This window comes from Carex rostrata, chromosome 8 (genome assembly GCF_964058835.1).
Source record: "Carex rostrata chromosome 8, lpCarRost1.2, whole genome shotgun sequence".
Classification (NCBI taxonomy): domain Eukaryota; kingdom Viridiplantae; phylum Streptophyta; class Magnoliopsida; order Poales; family Cyperaceae; genus Carex; species Carex rostrata.
In genome coordinates this window covers 14,223,222-14,240,820 of record NC_135925.1, presented here as the reverse complement: position 1 = coordinate 14,240,820, position 17,599 = coordinate 14,223,222, and the positions used below count along the sequence as shown (strand labels likewise).

The 17,599-nt window shown below is 35.9% G+C and overlaps 1 protein-coding gene across 1 annotated transcript; it reads left to right on the top strand.

Annotated features, from left to right (window-relative positions):
• Nucleotides 1–9,872: 9,872 nt before the first annotated feature.
• LOC144558150 (RAF-like serine/threonine-protein kinase 20) lies at nt 9,873–16,376 on the top strand. Its single transcript, XM_078306895.1, has 10 exons — nt 9,873–10,378; nt 11,427–12,667; nt 12,752–12,906; nt 13,004–13,075; nt 13,164–13,316; nt 13,589–13,752; nt 14,073–14,220; nt 14,863–14,985; nt 15,531–15,618; nt 15,869–16,376. Exons 1-10 carry the CDS (start codon nt 9,960–9,962, stop codon nt 16,036–16,038), a joined length of 2,733 nt encoding a protein of 910 aa, XP_078163021.1. The 5' UTR covers nt 9,873–9,959; the 3' UTR covers nt 16,039–16,376.
• The last annotated feature ends 1,223 nt before the right edge of the window (nt 16,377–17,599 follow it).

Genomic DNA, 17,599 nt, shown 5'->3' with positions numbered 1-17,599 from the left:
GCAAAATTTCACATTTTCTTTGTTTGTACGTTGTTGGAACTTTTCATGAAGGTTCTCGGGGTTTTCTTCTTTCATAAGTTCCTCGAGATGTCTTGAGCAGAAATAGGGGAGGGCTCGAGTATGAGATTCCGCTGAGGGCTCGCATACGAGATTCCGCTATGTTGGCACTCATTCTTAATAGAATAAATTCGATTAGAATTAATTAATGAATAAACTAATGAATATAAATTCGGTTAGAATTAATAATGTTAATAGGTCTGTTTGCATAAATCTGAATTCTTCTTTAAAATGAATATTTATATTAGCAATTCTTCATTAGTAATTCTTCTTTAAAATGAATATTTTTTGGAAAATCCATGGCCATTCCAATACATCACCAAAACAATTTCAGTATAGACTCTTTTGTACGTGCATCTCTTGGGTCGGTCTTCTGATACCAACTGTTTTGGTTGTTGTACTAAGGGGCACCTCTAATTGCTCAAAAACTGAAATTTAAATAGCAATTGAAAGTAAAGAGAAGAGTTTAGAGAAATTTGACACGCGGGATGTTAACGGAGTTCGGCAAAACAAAGGCCTACGTCTCCGGGGCTTCGCAACCTTGAGTGGTGCGCCTTTCTATTACCCAATACGAAAGGATTATAACTTGTGAACCGTTGAGCCCTTACACACCAAGCGGGAAGTCAAACGGCCAACTCAAAGAGATGAGAACAAGGTCTCTTAGTTCAAGCTACTCAAGAGAAACACTCAATAGATCACTCTAACCTAATCTAAGTTGAGATTAGTGAAGTGGGTTTGAGGTTGTTTGAGGGATTTTGAAGTTTTAAGCTCTCACAACAATGGAGTTGGCTAAGCTCTCAGAAAATCAATTTTGAATTAATTAGGGTCGGCTCAGATGAGTGAGAAAGAAACCTCACTGTTCTATTTATAGAGACAGCTCAAAACTGAGCAAATTGAGCTAAAACGTTACAACATTTTCCAAAAACGTTACAACGTTTTAGCTTATAATGCGATTTTAGGTTTACACTTTTCTGACAGCTCAGCTAACTTATCCAAAACGTTACAACGTTTATAAAACGTTACATAACGTTTTGCTCTGTAAAATCTTGATCAAAAACAGGAATTGTTTGAAGCTCAGATTTAATTAAAACATTACAACGTTTTAACTTTAATATTGATATAGACAATCATAAAACGTTATAACGTTTTGTAAAAACGTTACAACGTTTTAGGTTGTTCAGTAAGCCTGTGCTTTAGCATGTTTACCATTCCTAAAACGTTATAACGTTTTAGGTTATTTTTGAGTTTGATCAACCTTTTACTTCAGCGTTTTTGACAGATTTAAAATGTTACAAACGTTTTACTTCTGTAACAACAGCCTCAAACTTACTTTACCAAGCTTCTGATTTTACAATTTATAGTCTTGATAAAGGTCTTCATGATTTCTTCTGTCCAAACATATTACATTGCAATTCCAACTCTTCTTGAACCTACATAATCTTAAAATAGAAGAAATCGTAAAATTCAATAATTGTATGTTTTTGCAAATTAGTCAAATAGACGAAAATGATTATTGTACGAACAACATTGGTGATGTACCAGAATTGCCGTGGATTCTCTTTGCCGAGTAGGCACCGTAGACTATCTTGAGCTGTTTATGTTGCCCTCCAAATCTACAAGGATATGTTTAATTAGTTTGAGAATAGGCTATTTAAAAATAAATCTAACATTTTCAAAAATAAATCTAACATATCCAAAAATAAATCTAACATTTTTAAAATAAATATAACTTATTAAAAACTGAATCTAACATTTAAAATCAAAATAAATCCGAATTTAAAAATAAATCTAACATATTCAAAAATAAATACCAATTTTAAAAATAAAATCTAACATATTCAAAAATAAATCCGAATCTGAAAAATAAAATCTAACCTATTCAAAAATAAATGTAGTTACTTAACATATTCAAAAAATAAATCTAACCTATTTATTTAACCTATTCAAAATAAATCCGAATTTAAAAAATAAAATCTAACATATTAAAAAATAAATCTAATTAACATATTCAAAAAATAAATCTAACATTTTTAGCAATTCACTAACATTTAATTAATCTAACATAAACTAAATCTAGCATTCAATTTAAATTCTCCTCGCTAGCTCATGTTGATCAGCAGTGGCGGAGCCACAGTGTTCCAGGGGTAGGCAGCTGCCTACCCCTAGAATTTTTTTTTCTTTTTTTGACTAGATTTTTCAATGGGTTTTGTTTACTTCTGAATTTGATTTTGTCTATCTCTGAATTCAATTCGGAGTAGCAATTGTCAGTTCAGACTTCAGAGATGGTTTGTGAGTCGTTTAATCTAACTAAAAAAGAAAGATATTTTTAAATCTTGGTTCAATTCGGAGTAGTGATTTCCCTCCGCTCAATTAATACCAATTGTTTTATAAATTACAAGTAATTGTTTTAGTAGTTTTGGTATTTTATTTTTTTTGAGAAAGTGGATGAATACCCACCGATTTTATTACGAAACCAACATGTTCAAATACTGAGTAGCTCCAAACAACTAGAGCTTTTCAGCATATGCAAAAGATACTAGCAAAAAACCAGCATCAGCATAGCCAAAAGAAAGTATATAAGAAGAGCAAGCCTAAAACAGATAAGGCAGATAATAAGTCAACAATAGCATGCAAGAAAAACTAAAAAACTATCTTATTACATCCAAAGCAACTATTAAGCTAAGTAGGCGGGGTTGACCCAAGTATAAGGGTTGTATCGGGCTGTCCCAGTGGGGTAGATACCCCTACCTCTTCTTGGACCCCTTCCTCCTCTATTGTAATTCCCTCTTCCTCTGATAGTAAAGGAATCAATTCCTGAGTATGCAAATCATTAGTATCTAAAGGTAAGATTAAAGATAAATGAAGCAAAGAACCAGAGAGTAGAGTTTTGCACCAAAAACTAACAAGAGAGATGATCTTGGAGCCCACAGATTTTAAAGATGGAACACAAGTGTTTTGAAAACACATCTTGTTTCTTTCCAACCAAACACACCAGAGAAACAGCTCCTCTAACTACTTCAACTAAAGGAGCATTTTTTAGAGGTATAGAAGCATTAAGAAACCATATGTCATCCATACAAGAGCCTTGAAAAGTAAAATTATTTATGTAAAGCTGTCCATTGCCAAATAGAATTTATGAAACTGCATTGTACAAATAAGTGATCAGTAGTTTCAAATCCCCCACAAAAATGACAAGATGTATCTCCTTGCCAGCCTTTCTTTAAAAGATTACTTTTAGTCAATAATTTATTTCTTTTCAGAAGATAGAGGAAAATTTTGATCTTAAGGGGCATTTTAGACAACCAAATAGTAGTATAAGTAGAATTTTTTATGCCTCCATATTCTAACCATAAATAGAAAGAATGGACTGAAAATGTTCCAATATTAGACCATCTCCATGAAAGGGTATCAGAAATAGAAGGATTAGGGGTACAATTAATCAGCTTAGTGTGGAGAGAATGCCACTCAGTGAGCAAAATGCCTGTTAACTGTCTTGTAAAATGCAATTGTAAAGAAGAATGCTCAAAAGCTTCTACAACTAACAGATCAGGGTCAGAGGAATGTTGAAAGAGATTTGGGTATAAGAGAGACAAAGGATGTTCCGAACACCATCGATATGTCCAAAACTTAATTGTAGAACCATTACCAAGGTGTCTAGTAAGACCCAACTCAACTACAGCTGTACCTTTAAGGATACCAGCCCAAAATGAGGAACAAGTAGAAGAATAGCCGGACTGACCATATTTGGCTAAAAGGATGGTTTTCCACATGCCAGAAATGGATGGATCTTGAAACCTAATCCACCATTTGGCTAATAAGGCTTGGTTAAGCCTTTTAAGATCAATAATCCCTAATCCACCTTGAGATTTAGATTTACAAACAGTTTCCCAAAAAACTTAATAGTATTTTTTCTTTACTGCATGTCCTCCATACCAAAGGAATCGTTTTCTCAATTGGTCAATTATGTGCCTCACTTTAGAAGGCATTTTAAATACTGAGAGCCAGTATATAGGGATAGAAGAAAGGACAGAATTGAGTAAAATCAGTCTACCCCCATAGGACAATAATTTTCCTTTCCAGCCTTGTATTCTAGAGGTAATCTTGTCAATGACAACCTGCCAATCCTTGATTGAGGGTTTCTTGAAATGAAGAGGGAGACCCAAATAATTTAAGGGAAACTTAGCTGTTTTACAACAAAAAATAGAGGCCAATACCTCTCCCTCAGCTGGATTTAGGTTGAGGGGAATCATTTCGGACTTATCATAGTTAATTTTCATGCCTGAGAGGTTTTCAAAGGCAATTAGGTGTAGTTTGAGGGCTTCAATCATTTTAGGCTCAGCTTTTAGAAACAACAAAGTGTCGTCGGCAAATTGCAAATTTAAAACTGGACCTAAAGTGCCAAAATTACCTAAACCAGATAGTATACCAGTTGATTGAAGTTTATGTAATGATTTATTTAGTGCATCTGCCACTAAATTGAATAAAAGAGGGGACAAGGGATCGCCTTGTCGTAACCCTCTTTTGCATTTAAAGTAAGGACCATTAACCTCATTGAAATTGATACAAGTTTGACCACTATGAAGAATAGAGTCAATCCAAGTAATGAATAGGTTACCAAACCCTCTGGCTTTGAGATGCAATTTGTAATTTATTAAAAATTACAACTGATTCAATAGGCAGAGATGCAATTTGGTAGGCGGGTGGAGGCGGGAAGAGAATTATCGAGGCGATTCAAATTCGAACCCGTTAAGAAAAAATACCCGAACCCGATTGCTACCCACCCCTGACTCAAATCCTGGCTACGCCACTATTGATCAGTCGATGGAAACAAAGAATTGTGGTGATGCTTATAGGAATACTAGTAATTCATGTACTTGGTTAGTTCCAACTGTCAACTACCTACGAAAAACCCATTGTCAGTACAAAAGAATTGTCTTAAAAGAAGAAAAGAAAAGAAAAGAAAAAGGAAAGCTACGAAAAATCTCGGAGTTATATATATATATATTGCAAGTCGTATATTTGACCGTTAAGTTAATATATATATTGTGTTTATTGTTTGATACTTTATTAGGTCTGAGATTGAGATTGAGATGACACGAACATATTAGAAATCTATCTGCAGGAGTGCAGGTTAACCGAGAGATGAGATGAGCCCATCAATCATCATGCCGTGCTGTTGCTGTTGAGATTTGGACTTGGTCCTTCCTCCTCCGCCTTCCCCTCTTTGTGCTTTCATTTCATTTCATTTCATTTCATTTCATTTCATTTCATTTCATTTCATTTCATTCACCTGTCATACTGTTGTCAATATCAGCCCAGCCCAATAACACCGGCTATCAAAGTCTCAATGGCCCATCTTTACATGATGTATCCGCTAAATTTTGACAGGCATGCTCAAAAATCAATTTTAAACAAATTATCAACATTCATGTACAGTACAGTACAGTACAGTAATTGCAAACAAATTATCAAAATGTAGAAGAGCGTAAATATCTATTAAGTGAAAAGGAACACCAGTCAAAAGCTATAAATGGAGGGAAAAGCGGTAAATTCGTAAAAATAAGGCGTGCTGTAACGGATTCATACTTTTGCAGGGAAAAGCATTTCTTCAGAAAATCTAAAAAGAAAGAAATAGTGCATGTATCTGTCTAAATTGATGGTTAAGGTGTTAAAGATGAGGCTATGAACTGACAACCTCTAAGCAGGTAATTTAGTCTTCCGAGAAATTCATGTGAAAATTAATTTAACATATGATCATAAAATAACCTAAGCCAATCAACGTAACGATCTTTTAGTCTTTTAAAAACAATAAATCAATAAATAAATTTGCCAGGAGATCTGCGCCGTTAGTAGGAGGACCATAAATTATATTTATGTGTACAACTCCAAAAATCATCTAGTATGATTATGATATGAAGAAGCAAGAATTAATGTGGTAATCTCGGGAGATGGATACCATTTCTGTTTTAATATATATTATTCCTAGAATCAATCGGATCTATGAAACTAATTTAAAAATCAGTGCCGACATCTGGCCTTCAATTTAATTTGTATTAGTAAGGTACTAAATTGAATTTATTTATATAACGCTCCCTGCCACAGCCATAAATTTATTTATATTACGTAAATTGTTCACTACCTAGTTGACTGGTGTTTAGAGTTAAGAGAACATAACTTACAGTACGTAAACTGTATGTATCACACCGCATGAGCTGCGAATGAGCGAAAAATTGTACCAATTTCTGTTAAATGTTCATGTCTGTCTTCAGAGCCAGATTTAAAATTTCAGTCAGAGATATATATAAAATACTGACAAATATATATATATATATATATATTGTGGCTAATTTGCTGCCGGCAACATTTCTGCCGACGGTGCTGCCACTGTTTCTTCTATTTTTTGATGTTCAAGTGACAAATATAAATCGTTAGATGTTTAATCTATATTATAATCTACTTGGAGACCAAATTTTACATTTTTTTTGGAATTTTTTTACTATTTATTAAAATGGTTTGAAAATCACTATTTTTTTACTATTAATTAAGATGCATAATTTTAATAAAAACAGCGATTTTCAAACCATCTTAATAAATAGTAAAAAAATTTCAAAAAATGTAAAATTTAGTCTCCAAGCACATTTGAATATAGATTAAACATCTAACGGTTTGGATCGGTTATTTGGACTTCGAAACTAGAGATATGAGCGCGAATTAAAACAACCCGTTTAATTCGCGAAGTAGCGTAGCCTTACTCTCTCTCTCTCTCTATATATATATATATCTCTCTCTATATATATAGAGAGAGAGATGGGCTATGGTGCATTGCAATGCATGGAGGGGTTTGTGCATTGGACCATAAATCTAAAATTCATAATCCAAATGATCGATCCAAACCGTTCATCTTGTTCTCCATATTAATATGTGCTTGGAGACCAAATTTTACATTTTTCTGAACTTTTTTACTATTTATTAAGTATTTTACAAAATTGTTGATCCAACGGTGGCTTAACAAAACAGTAAAATCAGCAGCCACCGTTGGATCAACAATTTTGTAAAATACTTAATAAATAGTAAAAAAATTCAGAAAAATGTAAAATTTGGTCTCCAAGCACATATTAATATGGAGAACAAGATGAACGGTTTGGATCGGCCATTTGGATTTTAAATTTTAGATTTATGGTCCAATGCACAAACCCCTCCATGCATTGCAATGCACCATAGCCCATCTCTCTCTCTCTATATATATATATATATATATAGAGAGAGAGAGAGAGAGAGAGAGAGATGGGCTATGGTGAGTTGCGAAGTAAAGCGACTATTTTACTTCACACTCATATTTTGCGATTTTAAAGTTAAAAACATCGATCCAAATTGCTCAACATGATCTCCATATTGAAATGTGCTTGGAGACCAAATTTTACATTTTTTGAAATTTTTTTACTATTTATTATGCCACTTTGAAAATCGCTGATCCGATGGTCAATAATTTTTTACTGTTTTGTTCACCCGTATTTTCAGATTTTCAAAGTGGCTTAATAAATAGTAAAAAAAATTCCAAAAAATGTAAAATTTAGTTTCCAAGCATATTTTATTATGAAGAACATGTTGGAAGGTTCGAATCGGCTATTTGAACTTTGAAAATGAAGATATTGCGTGAAGTATAAACGTGTTTTACTTTGCAACTCACCGTAGCCCATCTCATATATATATATATATATATATATATATATATATATATATATATATATATATATATATATTGTTGATAAGTTGGAACGAAGTAACACATAGGGAACTAAAAAAGTCATGCCACGACACAACGCGTGTAGTGGTTACATGCTATGAGTCATGTGTTTCGTATCGTGGTCATTCATGTAACTTGACCATCTTTCAAAAATTTTGGTCACGACACAACATACTGTCATGTGAGTCATGTGTTATTAGGATCGTTAGATCTTAATCGAACGGTGAATCTTGAATAAATTATCCTAAATTATTTAAAAAATAGTTAAACGTGACCAAATGTGACCAGTCACATTTGGACACGTCAAGTGTGGTACAATATGCCTTGGTCATAGCGTGACTAACGTATTGTGACCACTCACGTGTCATAACCATCCTTATAAATTTGGTCATGACACGACACGGAACATATAAATTTGACCTGGTCACGGCACGACACATGATCCAAGCCACGTCACGATACATATTTAGATTTCTGGTAACATGCCTCTTTTTTCTCCTGGTAAATCAACAATTATTCTAAGTGGAGTAGCAAATTAGACTGCGTCTTTTTCTTTATTTCTTTCTTTCTTTTACGTGAATCAATCTGGACTGACTTTCTTTTTCGTGTAATTTTCTTCTACTGGGTTATGAATTAAATCCAAGAGTAGGCATTGTTTACATCCAGGGGTAAACACAAATATCACTGGGTCTAAAAAAAAAAAAATCGAATCCGGGGGTAGGCACATGCATAACCTTGACCCTGCTTAGGTCCGCCAATGTCTGCCTCTCTGAGAAAATGAAGGTTGTATATTTAGGGGTGGACCCATGTGTGGTAAATGGGATCAATTTACCCTATTAATTTTTAATTTTTTTTATTTATATATAATTTTCTATATAGTTTAGAGTATAATACTACATGTATTGCAAAATTGATCTCCCATTCAGCACAAAAAATTTTATATGATTGACTCTCATTCTGTATTTAATTCCCATAACTTAAAAGTTTGGTGTCATTCGGCTGTAAGACTGTAAATATAATGCAGGAGCAGGCTTCGGCTAGAACTAGAACTAGAACTAGAACTAGAAGAGGTTCGTGGAGAAGCGTGTAAAGTGAAAGTCAAAAATGAAATAAAAATGATAAGCCTCCCCCTCCCTCTCCAATGAAAATGCCGGAGAAAACACCAACATACCAATCGCTTCAACGGACACATCACATCTTTCCATTTCTCTTTTGTGCTTGCTTGTATTTGTATTTGTATTTGTATTTGTGTGGCGAGTCGCTTTAATTACCACAAAGTCAAAGAGAGGCCAACTATAAAACATGTTTTAAACTCGATTGCTTCGGGTAAGTTGCCAAAAGAAAAGAAACAGAGTACTGTACTTACGCTTACATCACGTGTGCCAACAAGGCCGGTTATCAGTTATCATACCCAATAAATCCCACGAATTAGTTATCATGTGAACTCGCGCAAACTGAGGAAAAGAGAAATTGGTTTACACTTCGCTCCGTCCCAACTCCCGGATCCAATCCCAACCTTTTTTACTAACTCCGTCACCCCGTGATTTTTACGAATTTATATTTTGAACGCTTTTGTTTAATCGATCAACAAAGTTCAATTTGAATAAATTGTGATGAAATTGATTCTATTAATTCTGTTATCGGACTCTAGTTCAATACAAGTTCAAATCACAAAAAAATAAAAAATAAAAAATAAAAAAAAAATACAATTATAGATGTGAGGAAATTTGCCATCAAATAAGTTAGCTTGAAATTTAATCAAGTGCGCGTGAAAATAAATAGATCATAGCGACCGTTCGTACTTAGGTAGAAAGGAACAGACGAATTCCACATCATATGATATTTCTGACGTGGCACTCCAAGACCGTCTAAAAAACAGTTAAAAATATTGGTATGTATCTCCTCCATTCCCATATTTAACCTGAGACTACCAAATCCCACTTTCCCACCTCGACTCCCAATTTCACGAAATTACTGGAGAATTCCCAGTAACTGAAAATGGAGATAAAAAAATCTAGAATCCAGAAAATAACCATTTCTTTATTTAGAGTGAACAGTAAAGCAGCCTTCCTTCCCTCTTTGTAAAAAATAAAAACTTCCTTTCATCTCTCTCTTCACACAAAACCCCTTCTCCCCCGCCCCCCCCACTCCATATAAAATGGCGACTTCCGGTGGCGGCGCCACCACCTCTGACGGCGGTGACTCGCGACCAATGAAGCTTTTGTGCAGTTTAGGCGGCCGCATTCTCCCTCGTCCGAGCGATGGCGCGTTGAGGTACGCTGGAGGCGACACGCGGATTATCTCTCTTCCTCGCAACTCGCCGCTCTCTCTCCTTCTCTCCAAACTGGCAGATGCATACTCTCTCTCTTCTCACTATTTGTTGAGGTACCAATTGCCAGACGAGGGCTTGGATTCTCTGATCTCTGTTTCTACACAAGAAGATTTGGAGAATATGATGGAGGAATACGATAAGCTGACGGGTCCCTCCCCCAAATTGCGCGTGTTTTTGTTTCTTTTATCGGATCCGGGTTCTGGTGCTGAGGCTATCGACCGTACTGATTCGGACTTCAGTCTCAGGTATTGTCTTGATCGGATTTTGAGTATATTTGATAACTACATATTGTATAAAACTTATTTTTGGGGCGTAATTAGGTGGTTTTAATAAGGTGCATGATCTATTTATTTTTTATTGGCAGTTTGACACTGTACCTGTTTCAAAACCAATTTGCTTGTTTGGAAATATATATTTATTTTTCTTTGTTCATATTTTTGCCAGATTTATCCAAAATGTACATACAGGCTGAGCAAACTGCCTTTAAGCATGCATTCTTTTTTCCTTGTGATAAGTGTTCAGTACTCTAGGATGTATATTAATGTTCTAATCACAAGGAAAAAGGATGTATATCAATGTAGAGTTTGGCTAATATAACATCAGTGTTATTTTAGCCTATATAACACCAACTCTAAAACCTATCAAATCGACTTCGAACGATTAATCCAAACCGATTTACATTATGAGTGATGCGTTTACATACAAATTTTTTATATTTTCGAGTTATTTTAGTATCAAATCAAGCGGTAAAAATATTGAAAAAATGAATGTATTAAAATTAACTTAAAAACTCACATATTTGACCGTTTGACTTAATACTAAATAAATTCGAAAAGTTATAAATTTTGCATGAAAACGCACAACTAATGAAGTAGATTGGTTTGAATGGTTTGGATTCACCGTTTGAAGTCGATTCGATAGGTTTTAGAGTTGGTGTTATATAAGTTGAAATGACACTGATGTTATACTAGCCAAACTCATCAATGTAATATACATAAAATGTGTTCTAGTAAAATAAAAGACATTTTAATTTTTAACAACCCATTGCCTTTAAGCATGCATTCTTCTATATCTGGTCCATTGCATTTTCATTTATGACCATCACCATCACCACTGGCACTGTGCCAGTACCAATGCTATGCGAGATATTTTGTTGGGATCAGAATCCATGCATGCCACTGTTCCTTTCTTCTTGGTTTCACCTAATCTCAAACAGAGGAACTTGTTCTAAACTGGTTAATAACTGTAACAACTGTTATAGCCATCAAATAATTTATTTTTGTTCCTTCTCAGATATCTCGAGGCGGTAAATGGACTCAATAGGAAAGATAGTCTAGCCAGCCTGGCTAGCGTCAGTGTCTCTCCGAATTCCTCTATGTCAAATGATGCCACAAGATCTGCATTTATTACAGCTCCTCTAATAGATGTAGACACTGAAAAGGGAAATTCAAACCCCAGCCCTAATTTGCTAGAGTTCTCAAACGAAGGAAAGGAGTCGGCCAAGTACAGACAACCTCTCTCACAATTGCCACCTTTACCCCCTGCATTTTTAATTAACTCTAATAACAATTATAGTGACAATAGAGAGAGGGAAGGGGAGAATTTAGGGTATTTTGACGATTGTAATCTTTGTCAGAGGCAATTACCACATGCACACTCAGATACTCTGGTAGGAGAATTGTCAAATGGAAAGGTTGGTTTTGCCCCGGAGCCAGTGCCAGTCTTTCACAGCCTACGTCCAGAGGACATCTCAAGAATCATGGCACAACCAGTACCTAATTATGGATATGGCCAATATATACCTGTTTCAGAGAACACACACGAAGTGCTGCAGTATCCCGTTAATACACAAAATGAATATCCACTTGATGCAGGGTTTATTAAGCCAGTGCATGTAAACCAGCTTGACCCTCTTGGTGTCGTGGAGCCAGTCAAACCGGTCATATCTGACCCACATTTGGCTGCACCTGTTAGCCCCGCAACATATTCCTCGTTTGCCCCTGTTCATTACCAGAGCATACAAGGCCAAAATATGTCACATTTTCCGATGATGAATGGGGCTTATATGTACCATGTCGAATCTGGTCCAGTACCGAATTATGGCATGAACCCAGTCTATGCTAACAGTGCTGTTAATGCCAACCTGCTAAACGAACGAATGGATGCGTGCATGAGCGGTATTGTTAATTGCAACATGGTCAGCGAACAGAAGGATGTGCCTCTCACAAGTCAGCCGATAGAACATCACATTGTTGAACAAATAGTTATACCTATTAGTGGGAATGCTGCAAATGGGTCGGCTGGAAGTGTTGAACAAATGCAAGACACTGTTTTTCTGGATTCAAAGCTGCAAGGTACGGCTCATGCATTGCCACCTAGGCCTAAGCGGGTTGCGAGCAAAGAATCTATTAGCCCGAAAGAACCCCTTATTAACAAGGGGTTGGATTTAAATGTGCCTGTAGAGGAGAGCGGGTTACAGAACTTTTCCGATGGTTTAAAGGAGCCGGTATTTGAGCAAATCCATTATGTCAAAGGTAATATAAATGTGGGACTCTTTTCAGATCAATCCTTTGTTTATCTTTTCTTTTGAAGGTAATTTGTTTCAGTTCTGGCTGCAGATGAGTTTTTGAGCCAAGATTTACAAAAGATGGAAGGAGGGTTAGTCATGTCTCACATTTTGTCAGAAAATCAAACAGATAACTCTGTTGCTAAAGAAATAATAGACCTCAATGGAGGTGGCAGCAAAATATTAGGAGAAAACCCTAGCACTGAGGTAAGATTGTTTGGGTTTTTAGGGTGATTATGTACATGGTTGTATTATCCCTCTTTAAATTATTATATACTCAGTTATATTGTTACATGTGTTTCAGACTGCAAAGAGCAAACAAGTGGGCTTGATAAATTTTGGCTTGCCTAATACTGAGGACCTTGGCCGGCTTCAGGTTACTTACCTCCCCCTTGCCTTCCTGTTATAAGTATTCATGCTACCCTCTTGTATCATTTTTGCTAAACTTATTCTACACCTTGCAGATAATAAGAAATACTGATCTTGAAGAATTGACCGAGCTTGGTTCTGGTACATTTGGTACTGTTTACCATGGAAAATGGAGAGGATCTGATGTGGCCATAAAACGCATTAATGACCGTTGTTTTGCTGGTAAACCATCTGAACAAGACAAAATGGTACGTACATATCAAATTCATTGCAATTTCTTGTTGTCGTTTGCATGAACCAGGTTGGGATGGATGGATCCATGTCCTTTATTTGGTTTGCATTTTATGGTGAATCTAAATATATTAAATTTGGAACAGATAGTAGGGATTATTTAATATATTTTATAAATTATGTAGCAACTCTCCAGGATGGGAAAGGGGCTGTCTTGGCCCCTGGGTTATGTAAGAAGTTACATCCCAAATCTGATTTTGAATAGTGTTTCATTAATTTTTTTGCACAGAGAGCTGATTTTTGGAACGAGGCATCAAAGCTAGCAGATTTACACCACCCAAATGTGGTGGCGTTTTATGGTGTGGTATTAGATGGGCCTGGTGGATCCATCGCTACTGTGACAGAGTTCATGGTCAATGGTTCCTTGAGACATGCACTGCAAAGAAATGACAAGTATGAATGTATTATGAACTTTTATCTAGCCTCGATAGTAACTCTGTTCTGGCTCAAGCAAAAGTTCAATTGCTTAGCTATGTCTTCACTAACTGAAGTTTAGTCTAAGTTTTTCCTTATGAAGCAATGAATTTAGAAGTGAAAATAACCATAGAAGTGCCATTAGATGGTTCCTGTGAAATAATAGACTACTTGTACCCCTTTGCATAGTACTCAATTAATTATGACCTAGGGTAAGTTTAAATTAGAAGAATTTTTGGTTGAGATTTACTTATTTTTGTAATATTTGTTTTCTTCCAATATTTTCTTTTTTCGGAAAGGTCGCTGGATCGGCGCAAGAGATTGATAATAGCGATGGATGCGGCCTTTGGGATGGAATATTTGCACAGCAAGAATATTGTCCACTTTGATTTGAAGAGTGACAACTTGCTTGTCAACTTGCGGGACTCACACCGCCCTATTTGCAAGGTATATGATAGTACAGAGGTTCCAAATAATGTATATAGGTCTATAGTTGATGGGGCTTAATTTAATGTTTAGCTTTGTAGCATGATAAAGCGGGTATGCAACCGTAACCAACTAACTATGATACTGGCATAATTTTCAAATTAAATCTTTCAAGTTTTACACTTCCCAAATCATTAATAACAAATTTCTAAGCATAGAGACATATCATTATGTCAATTCTATTATTATAAATTCATCTATAGTGTAACAAGATATACCCCATAGTCTGTCCTACATATGATAGAGTAGAAAATATATATTAGCATGGTTCAATTACTATACCAAGTTAAAATTGAACAAGTTACCATGGTCCAAAATGTACAGTTTGATTACATTGCACAAGTACTGGCATACTCAAATACTGAAAATGCTCTCATTTCAGATTTAGTGAACATTAAATTAATCTAAATTTAACTTCTATATGGGCACTATGTCTGTCTTGTTGTCAAAATATGCTAAATTGCAAATTTTATCGTAATTTAGCATCGGTTCCCTTAAAACATCTAAGACTGCTATGCCACCTTTATTTTGAAGCTTGGGCATTACCTTTAACTATCATTCTAAATACAGAATTGTACAAACTTCTCATGATTCGGTTTACAGGTGGGTGATTTGGGTCTGTCAAAAGTGAAATGCCAAACCCTTATCTCTGGTGGCGTTAGAGGAACCTTACCTTGGATGGCTCCCGAGCTCCTAAATGGCAGCAGTAGTTTGGTATCAGAGAAGGTACACCTTAATGATTTAATAATTCTTATTATGTCTTTAGGGAAATTTTGTACGTTCCCTGAAATACCAAATTTATGCTGAGGGTGAAAAATAGGAATTTGCTTACAATATGTATGAAATATACCACTTATTCCCGCCACAAGATAAAGGAACATCCCCTCTTTCTCCCACCCACCCTCATTTCTTTCACTAGATGCCCACAATTATATTTGCTGATAATCTCTAGATTAATGAGAAAGAAATAAAGTCGGATGAGGTGAGTGTTTGTGATGAAATTAGGATACTTGTTATGTTTTATAAGGCATGTGGATATTTTCAGTTTGCCAGGGTTCATGATAATTTTATTTTTGTGAGGAAAATTGTGAAATTATTCTTCCCTTTTTTCGGGAAATATTGGATGACAAGTGGTATGACGGTATCACAGTTTCGTTGAACCAAACTCTTTCAACTTTTTATTTATTATTCTGTGCTTATTATTCATTTTGATCTGCATATACTTTTTTTCTTGTTGGCTTCTTGTAATTTGAGCTCGTGTTTTTTGCCAGGTTGATGTGTTTTCTTTTGGGATTGTGCTATGGGAGCTTCTTACTGGAGAGGAGCCATATGCTGATTTGCATTATGGAGTTATCATAGGTAACTCCTCTAGTATTCTTGCCTTCTTAAGACTCAAAGACTCAAGAGAAATTGTATGTATAGCCACACAAAACCTCACTGTACATTTCATGCTTCAAATAAAGCGTGTTTTGTATTACTCATCACCTTATTTGCCCTTTCACTTTTCATGAATGATTTAGAAAGGAGTAGCACTTTGTACTTTCCGAAATAATTGTTTCCTTAATCTTCCTTTTGCTGCTGTTTCATTCTTTGATTGTTTTCCTTTTAGGTGGTATTGTGAGTAATACATTGAGACCTCAAGTGCCAGAGTCGTGCGACCCTGAGTGGAGATCTTTAATGGAACAGTGCTGGTCTTCGGAGCCTTCTGACAGACCCAGCTTTACTGAAGTTGTCACTCGGTTGCGATCCATGGCCACCTCCCCTCAAAAGACATCATAAGGGCATTTTGGGTAATCGGTGATAAGAAAAAGCTTTTTTTGTGTTAATATTATAGTTAAAATTGTTTCATATTGTTTCGGGTAAACAGTTGAGGCCAGGGTTGTGACTTTCAGTTTAATTCATTCGTTTAGACTAGGCTAGTGGGCCAGTTTAATAAGTAGTGTCTTCTATAATAGCATGTGCATGTTATTTTTTCCTTTTTTTGCTATTTTTTTGTTAGTATATTATTATAGCAATGCATGTAGATTTTAGCTTTAGGTTTTGTACTGATCGATGTATGAATGCTAGTAAGAATTCTATGTTATCTTGTCTAATATAATGATATATTCTATTTGAATTAATGTTTCAAAAGCGAGATTTGTTTTCTGATAGAATAACCATGTCAAATTGTCCTCCTCTCCTCTCCCCAATCCAATCCAATCCCCATGCCATGGTCAAATTGTCCAACACTAGAATTAATACTGAAAAGACTTTAGACTTTTAGGAAGTTGAGTTGAATCACATGCAGGATTTCCAATCACTCAGATTGCAACCAAATATTATTATTATGAAAGGGATTAAGATAGCGCGGGAGGCTCGTGCTAAAGGGGCGACATTGAGATTAAAACAGCATTGATAGTCAACATTTTATTTGGCCATATATAAAAGATAAGGTATTAATTTACAAGGGAAAATCTGATAAGCAAAAGGAATGCAATGAAAGGGCAGGTGCCTTAATTTTGTGTAACAACTGTCCTTTGCCCATATATACTCAGTGCCAGTGGCCAGTGGGTACGTGTTTGGCATGCGCTGCAACTGCAAGTCAATCTAAATGACTACATACATGATACACCCCACCTACACAGCTACACAGCTACACAGCTACACTAGGGGTCTGGAGCACCTCAGAACAAACACAACTGTCCTTTCAATTCAACTGTTTGTTTCATAAATTTTCAGTCCAAAGTTGAAGCCTGATAGATATTCAATTAAATTCTTATTTTTCTGTCAAACAGCTGACAGGACAGGCCCACTTCCTTTTCTCTTTACTTTTTATTTCATTCACATTTCCGCTGCAAACGGCCCAGCCCAACTCCATCTCGGATTTGATGACCTGTACCAACAAGTCATCGCTTCAATTTAAAACCAAGGCAATGGTACCAATGTTGAAAAGAGGTTAAACAAGCAACAACGCATATACACGGGGCTGTTTGGTCTCCGAGGAGACCGCCCGTGGGCCAGGCAGTTAGGTTATTTTTGAAAAAAAAATAAGATGCGGGATTATTTTTAAAATTAACTTTTTATTTTGGGGTATTAATAAAAATGGCCGCAAGAATATGCACAAAGATGGATTCAGCAAATCTTGCCTTGAGATAGTGGTTTGCAAACAGACCGGGCAAAACCCGGGCACAGGCACGGGTAGACACGGTCGCAGATGTCACAGACACACGGGTACAACGGGCCGGGCATCACAGATTTTTTTTGCAAAAACCCTGCCCTGCTCGTTTAATACTCGTGCCCGTCACGGGTTCGGAGGCAGGGCGGTCCGGGTAGGGGGGCTGGGCGGTTCGGTCCGGGTCCG

Coding starts and splice junctions, on each gene's coding strand:
- LOC144558150 (XM_078306895.1), top strand. CDS start 9,960: ATGGCGACTTCCGGTGGCGGCGCCACCACCTCTGACGGCGGTGACTCG. Junction 12,907..13,003: donor GAGAAAACCCTAGCACTGAG/GTAAGATTGTTT, acceptor CATGTGTTTCAG/ACTGCAAAGAGCAAACAAGT. Junction 14,221..14,862: donor CACACCGCCCTATTTGCAAG/GTATATGATAGT, acceptor TTCGGTTTACAG/GTGGGTGATTTGGGTCTGTC.